Consider the following 18542-nt stretch of genomic DNA (forward strand, 5'->3'; position numbering starts at 1 on the left):
TTTGTTAGGCCCTCATGTTAGAAATGTCTTGTTCTAAAAAAAGGTTTTTGAAGGTTAGATTGCTGCCGGAGATGTACAGTTATAGGAACACAATGACCCATGTATTATGTCTGGCTCAGAGCCTGCGGACTGTGCATGTAGCCCTGCGTCATGCCCCATCCCCTCGGGCCCTGTACTAGACATGACACAGGTATCAGATCTGTCTGGAATGCTTATGTCCGGAGGATCCGTCTCCTCTCCTGACTTGTCTGCTTTACTATATAATTCCCCGTGACGGTACAATTGTTTTGGATCTTTTTTTTTTCCCCATTTAACCTTGTGGTGGCCACGTTCCTCTGCTGTGCCTTTTGGACATAAATTGTGTATGTCCCGTATCTTTACACAGCTGTTACTGATTGGACGGTGTCAGTGTATGCCGAGATACATTACACCAAGTGCTCCATTAATATATGCATTTCCAGGAGGAATAACAGAGGGAAGCTGCCCCATGTTATCTGGGAGATGCATAACAATTTCCTATAGATCCACCATTGTTGGCCGTCACATACAAGAAACAGATCGCAGTAAACTTAAAGGGATTTTCCCGTAAAGTACACTTCTCGCCCAGCCGCAGATGATACAGTTATGACTGCTGGTAGTATGACTGCTGAGACCACCACTTATCTTGAGCATGGGGGTCACCAAGTCCCGTTTGTTAGTGTGCTGGTACTGCACATGCCTGATGACGGCTCCATGCACTTCTATGGAGCAGACGGTGATAGCACAGCTGCCATTTTTTGTGGCGGTGCCCTCCGTTCTCAGGATGGGTGGGGGTCCTAGCAGGAGGGTGATATCATTCAGAAAGCCTCTTCTGTCTGGTTATAATTAGTTGGCTTACTAAAAGGGGTTGTCCGGCCATACAGTATTGATGACCTATCTGCAGGATATGACAACTTATCAGTAATAGATCAGTGGGGATCGGACACGCAGCGGCCCCCCGATCAGCTGAGGTTTGTTCCAGCACCAGATGGATGCTAACGCTTTGAATGGAGCCAAAAAAGCAGCCATCTAGATGGGAGATCAGGTACCGGTCTTCCCCTGATCTCCTATGGGTGACCATCCTGTAGATAGTCCATCAATACCATATTCCTCGACAGCTCCTTTAAGGTCCCCATGTTTTTTCAGCTTGTCGCTATCTCTCCCCATACATCAAATCACACAGCTCGGCCTACATGTGTCGGTAATCTGGCTCCTCTGGCGGTGGCTTATGAACCTCAGGATCAGTCACTGGAGTTCCCACATTCCGGGTCCTTTTCCTCCCCAGGATCATCTGTTGGGGACAGTCGGGAGACCTCCATACCCATTAGAATGCCATCTGTTTCTGACGATCTCTACAGGTTTGGCCGGCTCTAGTCTCACATGCATGGTGGCCACTAGTCATGATCCGCATGATTCAGGGAGATGAATATTGGGCAGAAAGAATTGAATCCCAGATGTTGTGCCACTTCCATGGATCACAGGTTTCTTGTGCTTGAGCCTTTCTACTTAGGGATACCATGAATGGTTGTGTTGTGATTTATCAAACTGCGCTTCTCTTTAGATGCGAGGCATAACTCAGACATAACATTCGCAAAGTCTCTTGGTGAGTTATTTTGTGTGAAGAGCATTAGTTCCGAATCATCAAATTACTGAGATTTATCTTCAATTTTCGCTACAATAATTTAATGCTGCCGGTAAGTAAATGGCAGCCAATGGTTGTACTGGTTTGCACTTATGGGAAAGTCAATATTTGAATTCCAATGAATTAATTCTATGTACGGAAATGTTCTATAAGTGCAACCCACCTAATCCTAAAGGAATGGAATACCATACTATACACCGACGAATCAATCTTCTCAGAACGCAGGGGATAAGAATGCCCCAGTGTCAGTGTGTGGCTGGTACAAAAACATCATGAGATTAGGTTTCTATATTGTACTAGAACTGAAATCGTTGTGACCTTTTTGGAAGAAATGTACCATCCATAAACTGATTTCATAAGAATGACGTATCAAGAATAATTGCCTATTATTATATGAATGGTATCATTGTCTACTTTTTGATTAACATTGGCTGTTTTGTTATCAAAATCAGTATTTTTCTAGTCTGTGGTATGTAGAAGAAAATCCCTTTAGCAAGGAAACTTGTCAACAAGCCGGCCGCTTTCACACTGTGTGCCACAGCGGGCATATAAGGTTTCTGTTTAATGGCGTCCATTACCCACAGGCTCGCATCTTAAGAAACTGTATATGCTCCGACATGGAATAGTGCAGTAATAAAATTGTCTATAAAAGATATAAACACTTTTTAGGCCTCAGTCTGAACTATGACTCAAATTAACATATGTAGTATAAACTTTCCTTTACATACAGCAGAGAAACCCTGCAGCCACAAGGCTGAAAAAGCCTACATTTTATAATATGTTTTTGGGCTGGTTTAAAGGGAATCTGTCATTCTATTCCCCCATCCCAAATGTGTGTAGTTTATAAGAATGAAAGTGATCCAGACCTTTTATTAAGCGGATCCACCTTTCCGTTACAGAAAAATCCACTTAAGAAGCCAATGAGTCTGGAAGTGCTCTGGGCGGGGCGGCTATATTCTTAGCCTCACTCTGCCCTCCACTGGGTGATTGACAGTTAGCACTGCTAGCACTGCTGTGGCCTCCAAGCTCTATTGTCAGCCTCATTTCATCCTCTAAGTGATCGACAGGCTGCAGCACTGCTGTCCATCACCTAGTGGAGGGCGGAGTTAGGCTAAGAATGGAGAGTGAAGCCAAGGAAGTGGAAGTGCTCTGGGCGGGTTAGCTATATTCTTAGCCTAACTCCGCCCTCCTCTGGGTGATTGACAGCACTGCTAGCACAGCTGCGGCCTCCAAGCTCCATTCTCAGCCTCATTCCGTCCTCTAAGTGATCGACAGGCTGCAGCACTGCTGTCCATCACCTAGTGGAGGGCGGAGTTAGGCTAAGAATGGAGAGTGAAGCCAAGGAAGTGGAAGTGCTCCAGAGCACTTCCATTATCATTTACTTATCACTTCTAACGTGGATTCACTTGTGTTCTTATACCGTATACAAATGTAAGCGCTATAGGAGGGGTAGAAAGAGCTACAGATTGCTTTCTAAGTACTAGAGACGCACACTACTCTCAGTTCTATCATCAGAAGCTAGCCTGCTTGTTGATGGTTTCCATGTAACAGTCCTTGTTTTTTCTTTACACTGAGTAAGTAGCCAATGTTAATCAAGGGTGTGACTTGTAAATGTCTAATTACCCTGCTCCACCCTTCAATGAATATGTGTCACTGCTGACAATACTTGTCAGTGGGACATTTACAGTGTGTGGTGAGGAGGGGGCGGCGGGACCCCCGGGATTATCCATAAGGTAACCTCACACTGTAAATGCTGCCTGCTGATTAGCGCTGCACTGCATGTAATCTAAATGGTAAGACTGCTAATTAGGAGTACTGCGCTTTAATGTCTCTGTGCTTATGTGCTTATGACAATGTCTATTTTATTTCCAGCATTCTGGCAGGTGAACTCGTAGTAAAACAATTCAGCTCCTTCCTAATCACCGGTCCCGATAAATATGCGCTGATCAGCAGACAATAAGCCGAACGCGCGTTCACTGGCTGATCGTATCATTTACGTTGTCCTATGAATTATCATTGTCGGCAGCACATTTCCTTATGTAATCGGCGGATGTGCTGCCGAGAACAGACACCAGGCATGCTGTGTGGGGACAGAACGATGGTCCCGATACAGTTTTGTGAACAAGGCCGTAGATGAACAACGATTGAATTATATTTCTGCCCGTTGAATTAGACCCTTTGAAACGTGCATGCAATAGTCCTTGAGGGTTACCTCTCTCCCGGCCGGCACTGTACCAGCATTGTCGGTGCTGTGTCTCTTGGCGGTCACATAGGTTCATAGTTTTTAAGGTTGAAGGTAGACATAAGTCCAAGAATTTCAACCTATAACCTAACATGCAAAAATAATCCTTGAGGCGGACGCTGATTGCCCCACATTAGGGGAAAAATTCCCGACTTCACATACAGCAAACAGACTAGTTTCCTGGATCACCGTCCCTGCTATGTTTTGCTTCATAAGCACTGCAGACAATCGCTTATGATGGAATTGTGAACGGCTGCAGCCCCTGAAAGACTGCAATACTCGTATGACATAAAAATGTCACATGAGTGCTAGGAGACACAGCGCCAACAATGCTGGTAAGATGCCAGCCAGTGAGAACACTATGTGCTTTTTTTTATTTTTTGGGGACTTTAGCATAAAAAGGTTGTTTTTTACTGGACATCCCCCTTATAAAGGGAGCCTGTCAGGAAGATCATCTGGCACAACGCGATTATATTACAGGTCTCCCGATCCTCCTGAGCAGCGTTTTGCTCTGAATGGCCGACGCCGATGTTAGGTTTTGAGAGAAGTTTCTGCTGAGCGGCTCTTTATCTGGCGTCCTCCCACCAGGCTCAGCATGACTGACTGTGGTTTTACAGAATTATATTGAGGTTTTAAGACGAAATGCTGTAAAACAAATATCAAACCTTCAGCATGCCCCATATGTCTTTGAATTCTTTAGGATTTTTGCTGCAGACTTTGCAGTTTATGTAGTAAGATCCCTGTGACGCTGAGTCACTTCTCACGGAAAAGCCATGACTAAGGGTAGTCTAAGAGTTCGTGGTCAAGAGCTAGGAGGGTACGTCATAAACCGAGAGAAGAGAGAAAGGCGTAGTGAGGTCACAGTCCGGGGGCGGAAATCCAAGGTCAGAGTGCGTCAAGGCGAAAGGGATAATACAAACAGGTAGTCAATAGGCAAATCCATGGTCCAGCAACACAAGATCAGAATATCTGAATTCAGAGCACAAAGCACAGAGAAAACACCACACTACGACTGTCAGCTCTCTGGGAGTGACAGCTTAGTAACATAGCTAGGTAATTATTAAGAACAGGGAACACGAAGTAAGCTCAGCACCTCCCAGTCTCAGATTGGACAATAATAAACAATAATAATAATAATATGAATGTGGGCTGTCCTAAAGAGACGTCTTTAATTAATAAAACAAGCAGCCACCACTAGGGGGAGCTCACCACTCACTATACCGGCAGGGGCATATTTAATACTAAATTAATGGATGCACAATGCAAATACTAATCATGAGCCTGTGTTTGTAGGCGGTGTGATCAACCTGAGCATTCCCATCGTGCTGCCAGTCTCTTTAGAGGATAAGGAAAAACTCAGCGACACCAATGCAATTGCTCTTTCTTATGAGGGGAAAAGAGTGGCCATTTTGCGTAACCCTGAGTTTTATGAGCACAGAAAAGAAGAACGATGCGCTCGAGTTTGGGGCACTACCTGTGCTCAGCATCCCCATGTCAAGGTAAGCTGTGCGTTATGAAGTCATGGTTGTACATAGGCACTGGGTGGCGGTATTATTTATGGTTGTCTGCCACATATTGTTCTGTTGAACTAGAATTATTAACCCCAAAAGTGAAATCACCTCTTTGGTGGACGGACAAATAAGGAAATTCTCCATTGTGGACTAAACTTGCTTTATGGCCCCAGCATTCCCGTTAGCTAGGAATGTAGAGGCTGATGGCATGTGCAGTAGTGGCACAGTTATTTGGGAATGTATGGCGGCATTACAAGTATTTCTTGTTGAGAAATTTGTCGGGATTACTTCTGATTTTCTTTCACTTGCCTTAATTTAGCTCTGATGGCATATGACTCAATTATAAAACAATGCCCTGGTCCTATACTTTGTATAAATAAGTACACCTGCTGCTACACACTATGACCCATCCAGACGGGTCCTGCAATTGTCTTCATGTGCTAGAAGCCGATACTGATAAAAGGAGGTTATTTTACGCTTGCCTTTCTTGGTTTTGTGATTTTACCCTCTGCAGTTAGCACTATATACAGGGGGGCAACAAAAAATCCAGAACCATTTTGTGTTGTAAGAGACAATACTGACTATCATGATCATATCACGGTGCACAGACCTGCAGGAAGATGTACATGACTGCAGCACACATGTTCACACGTCATCAACAAATATGGGACCTCAATCCGTGTACCCATAGCCTTGCACCAAAATGCTGATTCCTGAATCATGACGTGGTTGTTGGTTCGGCTCCTGTGAATTATGGGTTTTCCAGTACCTATTGTTCTGCAAATTAACAAGTACGTTAGATGAGTCCATGTGACATGATGAATTGTGCAATGACCCAAAAGGCCATCTACGATCATATCCAGAAGACAATACACCACACACTTCAGCTTTTTCCCTCATTTTAAGGGGTTGTCCACCTTCAGCGAGTTTTTTTTAATTAAATGCATCTATTTGGGTCTAAGATTCATTTTTGTAATTAGGTTTTTATTAAATATTTCATTTATACAGGCTCTTTTTTTCCCTGTAAATTCAATTTTAGTGCAGACTGCCATAGTGGGCTCACTGACAGATTCCCAGTTGACTTACTCTGAAGCCAGCAATAGCTAGCGCAACACAATGGCTTTAGAAGGAAACAGTGCGAAATGCTTAATGAAACGTCATGCATTTAAGTAAAAAAAAAGGACAATGTAAGACCATTGTGATGCCCCCAACACCCTGGAAACCAGTTTAGACTGGTTTAGATTAACGTCTGAGTCAAAATGATTATCTCATCTCATGGGAAAAAAACAGCCCTGGGCGTGAGGGTGCTGAGACCCCAACCAAGTCCTGAAACAGAGGCTTAGGTGGTGGAGGCAGAGCAGGACCGCTTTGGCCGTGTTCAGAACTGACCCTCAGATTGGCAGGATTGGTGTTGTATCGACAGAAAGTATACACGTCTGTGTCTCTACAGCCAAATCATTTCTCCTACGTTGCACTGAGGAGGAGCAGCACCCCGAAACATGTGTCTGTAAGTTGAGATTCTGGGTTGGCTTTTATCCTAGGCCATGTGGAAAGGCTCTTCAAAGAGTTACTAGTGATTTTTGGATTGCTACTGACACTACATATCACAGGCTTCCTCACAGTACGTGAGAATCAATATAATCTGAATTTAGTTTTCACAAAAGCTTGTCTTCCCTTTCAGATGATCCTGGAAAGTGGAGATTGGCTGGTTGGTGGAGATCTGGAGGTTCTGGAAAGAATCCGATGGGCCGATGGCTTAGATCAGTATCGGCTCACACCCCTGGAGCTGAAACAAAAGGCTAAAGAAATGAATGCCGGTAAGTCGCTGCTCTGCTGTGGGCTACCAGGTTCCTCCATAATATACTGCTAATAACCAAACTGTTCAAGTTGTCTAATGGGCAGATCATAGACTGACCTATGTCACCAGAGAAAACAATGTTGATTACTAGAGGCAAGGTCATAATTATACAGCTATAACGTTATGGGGGCTGCTGTAATTTAAAAGAAAGGCTTCTTTCCATCTTTAGTAGGTATTACTGATACTCTGGATTGGTGATATCTTACTGATTTATGTGAGTCCGACTGCTGGGATCCCCCACCGACCACACCACAGTGTTCTGTGTACACAGTATAGTAACAGAAAGCTGCTAATCGGTGCTGGGGGTGTGGCTGGACTAAGAGGCATGAGGCAGCTACTCCTGCAGTGATAATCTCCTGCTGATAAAACACTGATCCTTCTAAGCTTAATGTAGAAACAGGAGGTCAATTTTCCCTGTATGAGTCATCACTGCAAAAGTAAACAGCAGGGAGGGAGCAGCTGGGTCAGGAGATGAAGTGGGGGTGATAAATGCAGGGAAAAAAAGACTTCCTGTTTTCTATATAGCGAAGAGACAGAAAAAGAATTATCTGGGTGGAAAGGCAGAATGGGCAATTGTAAGTATACAGTGCTGTATAAAATGATGGCTGCAATATATTAAGAGGATAAACACTTTACTTTATAGAAGCACTCTTCCTTCTTCCATCAGAGTGCCTGAAGACCAGCTGTGTTCTGCGCTCAGTTATCTCTAGCAGTCCCATGTAAAATTAATTGAACAGAGGAGAGCATGATGGATTACTACTTCAGGGCTCCTTAGAGCATGTGCAGACAATCAGTAAACGCTGCGGGTTGGACACTGTGTATTTCTGCAGCATCAAACCCGCAGCATCCAGATATTACAGCTTAGTGGATGGGATTTCAGGAAATCCCATGCCCACTATGCGTCCACAGACGCCCATGGATCACCCGTGGAGACAGACATGTGGCACGTCTTTACAGACCGCAGTATGTCAATTTTTCTTGTGGAGACGCGAGTCTCCACGAGAGAAATGTCACCCGTACACTGTATTGTAGGCAGTGAATCCGCACGGTTCAGTGACCACATGTGGATTCACCTGCGTTCAATAGACAGCAGCGTTGCGGCCAAAGTGCTGCCATTCGCAGATCATGTGCACACAGCCTTAGGATCAGTGGAGATCCCAGCGGGCAGACCCCAGTGATGGGCAAGTTTACCCCTAATGTATGGATAGTAGATAACTTCTAACTTACAACAACCCCTTTAATGACATGTTTATGATCCATGTAAGATGCAGAACTCTAATGAATGAATGAGCCTCTATTTGTTTTGCGCTGTGCAGAGGAGGAAGGAGATATCTAGCACTGTACACTCTGTCCTCAAGAAACCTCACGGACTTGACCTCCCTATTGTACTGTTTGCTGTGTGATAAAGCAATCTGGTACTGTGCTGCAAAGCTTTCTGGGCCAGCATGCCCTCATAAGACTCTTCTTAAGATATCGGGCATACACATCAACAGCCTGGACTAGGCAAATCGTTAACACGTCAACTCCTTACTCCATGTTGAGACTCCCACTGATTGCTGAGATAAGTGAGCAGAGGCGCTCCGCTGTGTGCTGTCCACCAATGCTGAGATAAATGAGCAGAGGCGCTCCGCTGAGTGCTGCCAGCCACCAATGCTGAGATAAGTGAGCAGAGGCGCTTCACTGAGTGCTGCCAGCCACCGATGCTGAGATAAATGAGCAGAGGCGCTCCGCTGAGTGCTGCCAGCCACCGATGCTGAGATAAGTGAGCAGAGGCGCTTCACTGAGTGCTGCCGTCCACTAATGCTGAAATAAGTGAGCAGAGGCGCTTCACTGAGTGCTGCCGTCCACTAATGCTGAAATAAGTGAGCAGAGGTGCTTCACTGAGTGCTGCCGTCCACTAATGCTGAAATAAGTGAGCAGAGGCGCTTCACTGAGTGCTGCCAGCCACCGATGCTGAGATAAATGAGCAGAGGCGCTTCACTGAGTGCTGCCGTCCACTAATGCTGAAATAAGTGAGCAGAGGCGCTTCACTGAGTGCTGCCGTCCACTAATGCTGAAATAAGTGAGCAGAGGCGCTTCACTAAGTGCTGCCAGCTACCGATGCTGAGATAAGTGAGCAGAGGCGCTCCGCTGAGTGCTGCCGTCCACCGATGCTGAAATAGTGAGCAATGGCGCTCTGCTGAGTGCTGCTGTCCACAGATGCTGAGATAAATGAGCAGAGGCGCTCCGCTGAGTGCTGCCAGCCACCGATGCTGAGATAAGTGAGCAGAGGCGCTTCACTGAGTGCTGCCGTCCACTAATGCTGAAATAAGTGAGCAGAGGCGCTTCACTGAGTGCTGCCGTCCACTAATGCTGAAATAAGTGAGCAGAGGTGCTTCACTGAGTGCTGCCGTCCACTAATGCTGAAATAAGTGAGCAGAGGTGCTTCACTGAGTGCTGCCAGCCACCGATGCTGAGATAAATGAGCAGAGGCGCTTCACTGAGTGCTGCCGTCCACTAATGCTGAAATAAGTGAGCAGAGGCGCTTCACTGAGTGCTGCCGTCCACTAATGCTGAAATAAGTGAGCAGAGGCGCTTCACTGAGTGCTGCCAGCTACCGATGCTGAGATAAGTGAGCAGAGGCGCTCCGCTGAGTGCTGCCGTCCACCGATGCTGAAATAGTGAGCAATGGCGCTCTGCTGAGTGCTGCTGTCCACAGATGCTGAGATAAATGAGCAGAGGCGCTCCGCTGAGTTCTGCCGTCCACCGATGCTGAAATAGTGAGCAATGGCGCTCCGCTGAGTTCTGCAGTCCACAGATGCCGAAATAGTGAGCAATGGCGCTCCGCTGAGTTCTGCAGTCCACAGATGCTGAGATAAATGAGCAGAGGCGCTCCGCTGAGTTCTGCCGTCCACCGATGCTGAAATAGTGAGCAATGGCACTCCGCTGAGTTCTGCAGTCCACAGATGCCAAAATAGTGAGCAATGGAGCTCCACTGAGTGCTGACGTCCACTGATGCTGAAATAAGTGAGCAATGGCGCTCCGCTGAGTTCTGCAGTCCACAGATGCCGAAATAGTGAGCAATGGCACTCCGCTGAGTTCTGCAGTCCACAGATGCCGAAATAGTGAGCAATAGAGCTCCACTGTGTGCTGACGTCCACTGATGCTGAAATAAGTGAGCAGAAGTGCTCCGCTGAGTGCTGCTGTCCACCGATGCTGAAATATGTGAGCACTGGCGCTCCACTGAGTGCTTCCGACCGCTGATGCTGAGATAAATGAGCAGAAGCCCTCCGCTGAGTGCTGCCGTCCACCGATGCTGAAATATGTGAGCACTGGCGCTCCACTGAGTGCTTCCGACCGCTGATGCTGAGATAAATGAGCAGAAGCCCTCCGCTGAGTGCTACAGTCCACCACTGATGCCGAAAATGAGCTCAGGGACAGCCTTTGGAGCCTGTCGTTAGTGGCGGAGGAGGGCAGCAAGCGCGTCTTCATTTTAGTAATTGTTAGTGGTCTTAGGACCTGGACCCTACCAATCAAAACATGTCATTATTGTATTAAATTCTCTATATTTCTCTTCTTTTCTCCTAGATGCTGTATTTGCTTTCCAACTCCGCAATCCGGTCCATAATGGACATGCTTTGCTTATGCAGGACACTCGGCGCCACCTTCTGGATAGAGGATATAAGTGCCCAGTGCTACTCTTACACCCACTCGGAGGGTGGACCAAAGATGATGATGTGCCTTTGGACTGGCGCATGAAGCAACATGCAGCTGTACTGGAAGAAGGCATCTTGGACCCAAAATCCACCATTGTTGCTATCTTCCCTTCACCAATGTTGTACGCAGGACCCACAGAGGTGAGCAGATAAAAAAATTGCAATAATATCAAAAGTTAATGCTAAAGGGGGTCTCCTGCTTTAGGCAGCCTCTTTCTTATACACTGTAGTTAGGGGATGCGGAAATATACCATATGTGCCCCATTTGGAGCTGACTTTGGAGGCAATCACTGGGTGCTCTTCCATCTGGTTGATCACAGTTAGATGACATAGTTTAGGTGGACTTCTTCACCTGGTGACCTCAGCCATACATCTACTTCATGAATAACATTCAGGACAGAAACTTCCTACATAATGTGTTCCTCCATACATATATAAGCAAGTTTGTCCTTGTCTCTGAGTGGATACTGACATTTTTCCTGCCGCCTACCTTCTTGACATTGTTTACGTCACATGAGCGCTGCAGCCTGTCAGCGGCTACTGATGGGCTGCAGCTTTCACAGTTCTGACGGATGGAAAGAATGGCTCGATGTAAAGAGCTTACTGAATTTGAGCCGTGGATATCATCGATCTTATGTCTTAAATAATCCACAATCAACTGTGTGCTTTTATTAAAAAGTGCATTGTCCGCTATGAAAACGGCAGACGACGTAAAGTTACAGAGCAGAGTTGCCGAGTGCTGAGGTGCGCAGTGTATAAAGGTCACCAGCACTTCGCTGACCCAATAACTGGAATTAACATTGGCACAATAATGGTGCACCAGGAACTTCATGGCATGGGGTTCCATGGCTGAGCAGCTGCATAAAAGCCTTACCGCCACCACTGGACTCTGGAGCCGCAGACTCTAGGTTTGGTGAATGCCAGGAGAACGTTACAACCCTGATTGCATTGTGCAGGTGGTAACGTTTGGTCGAGGAGGGACAATGTTAAGGGGTTGCTTTTCACCGGCTGGCATAGGCCCCTTTGATCCAGAGAAGAGTCATTTTAATTCTTCAGCATACAAGACATTTTGGACATTTTCAACTTTATGGGAACGATTTGGGTAGGGCTCTTTTGTGTTTCCCATGACTGTACCCAGATGCAAAAAGTAAAGTCCATAAAGACTTGGTTAGGTGAGTTTGGTGTGAAGAACATGACCGGCCGCACAAAGCCCCGACCTCAACCCCATCAAACATATTTTGGATGAACTAAGATGGAGATTGTGAACCCAGTTCTCTCTTCCAACATAAGAGTTTGCCCTCACAAATGTTGTTCTGGATGAATGGGCAAAAATGTAAGCTGGTGTAACTGCAAAGTGGGGACCACAGTTTATAGTGTATCATGAACACCTAGGACTCCTTCCTCATAGCTCAACACAGACTGAGCTGTAAGTTTGGCCAATCGACCCCATAATCATACGGAAAGTGGTCAGTGCCTGTCACTGCCTCATGTTGCCTTCTAAGAGAGCAGTGTGAAGTAGCTGACCGTGACCGGTTCCTTTTTGTCTGCCCATAGGATTTATTAGTTCTGTTCCAGAATAAATCAGGGCACTGACAGTTATGAAAGAAGCCAAGAATGTTTAATCTGTTTAGATAAAAGAAATGCAATTCATGGCAAACAGTCACTTTTAAGGTCCTGACTTCAGTAAGTGAACATGCCAAAATTCATCTGGCTGCACATATCTGGATCCCGCCCTATTGGCGCTGTTAGGGCAAGACTTTGGGATATTTCCAGTGAGGTTTTTTCAGGTAGCTGCACATTGAAATCCATGACGAATTCTGTACTGTAATAGTATACAGGCTCAGTTTTGGTTCCAAACCTATTCCCACAATATTTGTCTGCAAACATATAACAAGTGTAATGTAAATAACTCTGTAGTTTTCCACTCAAGAATCTATAGAACAAATATGTATGCTGCATATATGCGTAAAGTGGATTGTAAAAAGTCATACATGTACCATGTTCTCTCTTACACAGGTTCAGTGGCACTGCAGGTGTCGCATGATCGCTGGATCCAACTTCTATATTGTCGGGAGGGATCCAGCTGGCATGCCACATCCGGAGACCAAAGCGGATCTTTATGAGCCCACACATGGTGGAAAAGTGCTGAGTATGGCACCAGGGCTGACGTCGGTGGAAATTATCCCATTCAGAGTGGCAGCCTACAACACAAAGAACAAAGCCATGGAGTTCTATGACAGAGAAAGGTAAGTGATGCCCAATTAACAGCCAAAGGGTCACACATGGCCTTCCAGTAAAATCCTAAATTGCAGCCCAACACATTCAGATGTAGCCACGTTAGAGGGATGAGACTTGATGTACTAGTTTTTGGGGTCCTGCAGTATGCTGCCTAACACCTACTGCAAGCTCTGGGGGTCCCACTCTGAAGAACGCTTTCTACTAGCAATAGGAGAGTTGTGCAGGATTGTCTAGGCTTATCTAAAAAGACATTTCACCAATTTTTTTATGTTGATCTGGATGTACAATGTTTAGTGGCTTAAGAGCAGAATAAAACCTTTTTTATTACTATTATTTTACCTCTCCATTGTGGAGATATTGACAATCATAATATTTGGAACCTAATGAGTTCACTTTTTTTTTTAAGTCCAAGTGGGTGTTATCAGATAGTTTTCACTTTGGGCGTGTACTTCTCCCCCCTGTATGAGTTGTCCAATCATAAGCAGACAGGAACACAGAAGAAAAAGAACACGCCCCCACAATAATTTAGGTTTCTCATTGTGAGATGTAAGGATACAGTTCTGATCTCCTGGTCTATCCTCCTGTATGATTAGAAGGTGTCAGGAGATTAGAGCACAGATGACAGGCACCTACCAGACACGTTCTGCTTCCACTGCAGATACAAGATGCTGTGGGCACAACAGACATAAGTGTGGCTCCTCTCCGGACAGGCGGTCTGGGAAACAAGGCAGTACAGAGAAGTAAAATTAAAAAAAAAAAAAAAAGTGTTTTATTCCGCACTGCAGCTACTATTACATTGTGTGTCCAGTTAAACATGAAATACATTGGTGAAAGGTCCTCTTTAATTCAATTTTTCAAAGGTTAGTTCCTAGTGTAATAAGGAAGCGAATAATATCAACTAATCCTGGGTCACCTCAGGTAGGACCCCCTTAATATAAAGGGGTGTTGCTGAATTCCTGTGATATTAATATTTGCGCTTACATGGTTTCTGTTTTCAATTTTAGACACAATGAATTTGACTTCATCTCTGGAACCCGCATGAGAAAACTGGCCCGTGAAGCACAAAACCCCCCCGATGGTTTCATGGCCCTCAAAGCTTGGAAAGTCTTAACAGATTATTACTGCTCCCTGGATAAGAATTGTTGATATGAAGCACCTGCAGAGGAATTATTATTATTATTTTTAATAATTAAAATTAAATCTATTTACATGATTATTTCTAAACTATTTTAAAGCTTTTAGTAAAATTATAAGTATTCTGTTTCGTAATTCGGAATAATTCGCAAGATAAACAATATATTGCACTTATTTGGTTTCCAATAGATCTATTCTCCATGGGTTAAGACCTCTGTTCTGTTCCTTGTAACCCGGGTCGTCTGGAAGTTAGCATACCTCCGTGTAGATAAGAAAATATACAGGTGCTGCCAGTTACAGTAAGAAGGGCAGCTGTGAAGTACAAACTGCTGATGGGTGACATATTGAGCAGATGAAGAGAAAATTAGTAAGTACAACAGCTCTGAAGTACAAACCGCTGGTCCAACAAGGGAAATACTGAGCAGATGAAAAGAATTTAAACAAGAGCAGTCCTGAAGTATAAAGTGCTGGTGCAAAAAGAGAAATACTGAGCAGATGAAGAGGATATAAGCAATCCATATTCTCTTCATCTGCTCAATATTTCACTTGTTGGACCAGCAGTTTGTACTTCAGAGCTGCTCTTACTCATAGTTTCTTCATCTGCTTAATATTTAACTTTTTGAACCAGCAATTTGTACTTCAGAGCTGCTCTTCTTATTCATATTCTCTTCATCTGCTCAGTATTTCACTTGTTGGACCAGCAGTTTGTACTACCGAGCTGCTCTTCTTACTCATATTCTCTTCATCTGCTCGGTCTTTCACTTCTTGGACCAGCAGACTGTACTTCAGAGCTGCTCTTCTTATTCATATTCTCTTCATCTGCTCAGTATTTCACTTGTTGGACCAGCAGTTTGTACTTCAGAGCTGCTCTTCTTACTCATATTATCTTAATCTGCTTAGTATTTCACTTGTTGGACCAGCAGTTTGTACTTCAGGAGCTGCTCTTCTTATTCATATTCTCTTCATCTGCTCAGTATTTCACTTGTTGGGCCAGCAGTTTGTACTTCAGAGCTGCTCTTCTTACTGATATTATCTTCATCTGCTTAGTATTTCACTTGTTGGATCAGCAGTTTGTACTTCAGAGCTGCTCATCTTACTGATATTATCTTCATCTGCTCAGTATTTCACTTGTTGGACCAGCAGTTTGTACTTCAGAGCTGCTCTTCTTACTCATATTCTCTTCATCTGCTTAATATTTCACTTGTTGGGCCAGCAGTTTGTACTTCAGAGCTGCTCTTCTTACTCATATTCTCTTAATCTGCTTAGTATTTCACTTGTTGGACCAGCAGTTTGTACTTCAGGAGCTGCTCTTCTTATTCATATTCTCTTCATCTGCTCAGTATTTCACTTGTTGGGCCAGCAGTTTGTACTTCAGAGCTGCTCTTCTTACTGATATTATCTTCATCTGCTTAGTATTTCACTTGTTGGATCAGCAGTTTGTACTTCAGAGCTGCTCATCTTACTGATATTATCTTCATCTGCTCAGTATTTCACTTGTTGGACCAGCAGTTTGTACTTCAGAGCTGCTCTTCTTACTCATATTCTCTTCATCTGCTTAATATTTCACTTGTTGGACCAGCAGTTTGTACTACCGAGCTGCTCTTCTTACTCATATTCTCTTCATCTGCTCGGTCTTTCACTTCTTGGACCAGCAGACTGTACTTCAGAGCTGCTCTTCTTATTCATATTCTCTTCATCTGCTTAGTATTTCACTTGTTGGACCAGCAGTTTGTACTTCAGAGCTGCTCTCTTACTGAAGCTTGAAAAATTAACTTGTCATCAATTTTGGTGGCTTTAGAGGCATGCCATGAGCCCCTACAAACACCAACTGCCCCCCCACTATTTCCTTGTGCATGTTTATGCATTTGTGAACAAGAAGGCAGTAATACACTTTTCGTGAAATGCCCACATGTATCTGGCAAACCAAATGTCGTACATACAGTAAAACATGCCGGTATGATTGGAAACACATCTATGTCCGTTATTAGGAAATTGGACAGATACGTGTGAAAAAAATAAAAATAACTTCTGAGATATTAAACAGTTTATAAGGAACAGAAAAAAAAAATAGGGCAACAAGTTGCTTTAATTTCAGGGTATTAGTTATTAATGCTGTGTTTACTACCTGCCAACAGGCAACTTTTGGGATATATCAGACAGCCCTTTAAAATGACAGGAAGATGTAAATCTAATCAATCCCAAGATAATGTTTACTATTTGTACAGAATCGTGAAATATTTCTCCTTGTATGAAATCGTCTGCCAAGATCGCACTATTCCAATGAAAATCAGTATTTTTATAAATTGTTTCCAGATATTATGTACTCCTCTTTTTTAGTTGCTATGTTCATGTGTACACATTGTATTAAAGGACCAAATGTTTATTATTGGATTCCTATGCTAGGAATGAGCGGCCACGTGCCACGGGGGATGACGTGTAGCAGTAACTGAAATGTCCTGGATCTCTGTGCTGGAATATATAGGACAGGACCTTGTGGTCACCCGAATAATGTCCAGAACCCATAGAGGTCATCGTAGCTCTGATCTGCAGTAATTTTGAAGGATCTTTCTGCTTGTCCTGTATGATATTTTAATTATGTTGTGATTTGGGCTGTTTTTCTAAAGCCTATATTTATTAGTAGGTGACATATGTGCCTTTCAAAATGAAACGTTGTGCCTTCCAATCTCTCTCACAATGTCATGAATATTGATTATGTTATATAGCAAATACATTTTTATATATTTACTTTCTCTTGTCGTGTCATTTTTTTAAACAATTTTTTTCTTGCTAAGTACAGCACTCTGCTTTTTCCAACAGTCCCATAAACAATGAATGAAGCAGTGATGCAGGTCGAGCCTGTGCTCCATTCAGATGGGGCATTTTATAGCCCCATTCTTGAAATTGCTGAGAATCCCAGAAGATCAGCTGGTTATCACCTATTCTATGTATCGACGATAAGATATAATATATATACACTGCTCAAAAAAATAAAGGGAACACTAAAATCCCACATCCTAGATATCACTGAATGAAATATTCCAGTTGTAAATCTTCATTCATTACATAGTGGAATGTGTTGAGAACAATAAAACCTAAAAATGATCAACGTAAATCACAACTAATATCCCACGGAGGTCTGGAGTTGGAATGATGCTCAAAATCAAAGTGGACAACTCCTGGACAGTCTGTGGTGCAACGTGACGTTGGTGGATGGAGCGAGATATGATGTCCCAAATGTGTTCAGTCGGATACAGGTCTGGGGAACGGGCGGGCCAGTCCATAGCTTCAATGCCTTAATCTTGCAGGAACTGCTGACACACTGCTAACACACTCCAGCCACATGAGGTCTGGCATTGTCCTGCATTAGGAGGAACCCAGGGCCAACCGCACCAGCATATGGTCTCACAAGGGGTCTGAGGATCTCATCTTGGTACCTAATGGCAGTCAGGCTACCTCTGGCGAGCACATGGAGGGCTGTGCGGCCCTCCAAAGAAATGCCACCCCACACCATTAGTGACCCACTGCCAAACCGATCATGCTGAAGGATGTTGCAGGCAGCAGATCGGTCTCCACGGCATCTCCAGACTCACGTCTGTCACATGTGCTCAGTGTGAACCTGCTTTCATCTGTGAAGAGCACAGGGCACCAGTGGCGAATTTGCCAAACCTGGTGTTCTGTGGCAAATGCCAAGCGTCCTGCACGGTGTTGAACTGTGAGCACAACCCCATCTGTGGACGTCGGACACTCAGACCATCCTCATGGAGTCAGTTTCTAACCGTTTGTGCAGACACATGCACATTTGTGGCCTGCTGGAGGTCATTTTGCAGGGCTCTGGCAGTGCTCCTCCTGTTCCTCCTAGCACAAAGACTAAGGTAGCGGTCCTGCTGCTGGGTTGTTGCCCTCCTACGGCCCCCTCCACGTCTCCTGGTCTACTGGCCTGTCTCCTGGTAGTGCCTCCAGACTCTGGACACTACGCTGACAAACACAGCAAACCTTCTTGCCACAGCTGGCATTGATGTGCCATCCTGGATGAGCTGCACTACCTGAGCCACTTGTGTGGGTTGTAGAGTCCATCTCATGCTACCACGAGTGTGAAAGCACAACCAACATTCAAAAGGGATCAAAACATAAGCCAGAAAGCATTGGCACTGAGATGTGGTCTGTGGTCCCCACCTGCAGAACCACTCCTTTATTGAGGGTGTCT

At 44.6% G+C, this 18542-nt stretch overlaps 1 protein-coding gene across 2 annotated transcripts in view; it reads left to right on the forward strand.

The window, feature by feature from the left end:
- Positions 1 to 17083, forward strand: part of PAPSS2 (3'-phosphoadenosine 5'-phosphosulfate synthase 2) — a 71562-nt gene extending 54479 nt beyond the window's left edge. The window contains exons 8-13 of one of the 2 annotated variants that reach the window (XM_077258900.1): positions 1580 to 1621; positions 5196 to 5401; positions 7095 to 7230; positions 10839 to 11107; positions 12983 to 13212; positions 14209 to 17083. In XM_077258900.1, coding sequence (XP_077115015.1) covers positions 1580 to 1621; positions 5196 to 5401; positions 7095 to 7230; positions 10839 to 11107; positions 12983 to 13212; positions 14209 to 14350 — 1025 coding nt within the window. In that variant the 3' untranslated portion in view covers positions 14351 to 17083. The remainder of the gene's footprint in view (positions 1 to 1579; positions 1622 to 5195; positions 5402 to 7094; positions 7231 to 10838; positions 11108 to 12982; positions 13213 to 14208) is intronic. The other variant, XM_077258901.1, reaches the window with a different exon arrangement.
- The last annotated feature ends 1459 nt before the right edge of the window (positions 17084 to 18542 follow it).

Source organism: Ranitomeya variabilis, chromosome 4 (genome assembly GCF_051348905.1).
Source record: "Ranitomeya variabilis isolate aRanVar5 chromosome 4, aRanVar5.hap1, whole genome shotgun sequence".
Classification (NCBI taxonomy): domain Eukaryota; kingdom Metazoa; phylum Chordata; class Amphibia; order Anura; family Dendrobatidae; genus Ranitomeya; species Ranitomeya variabilis.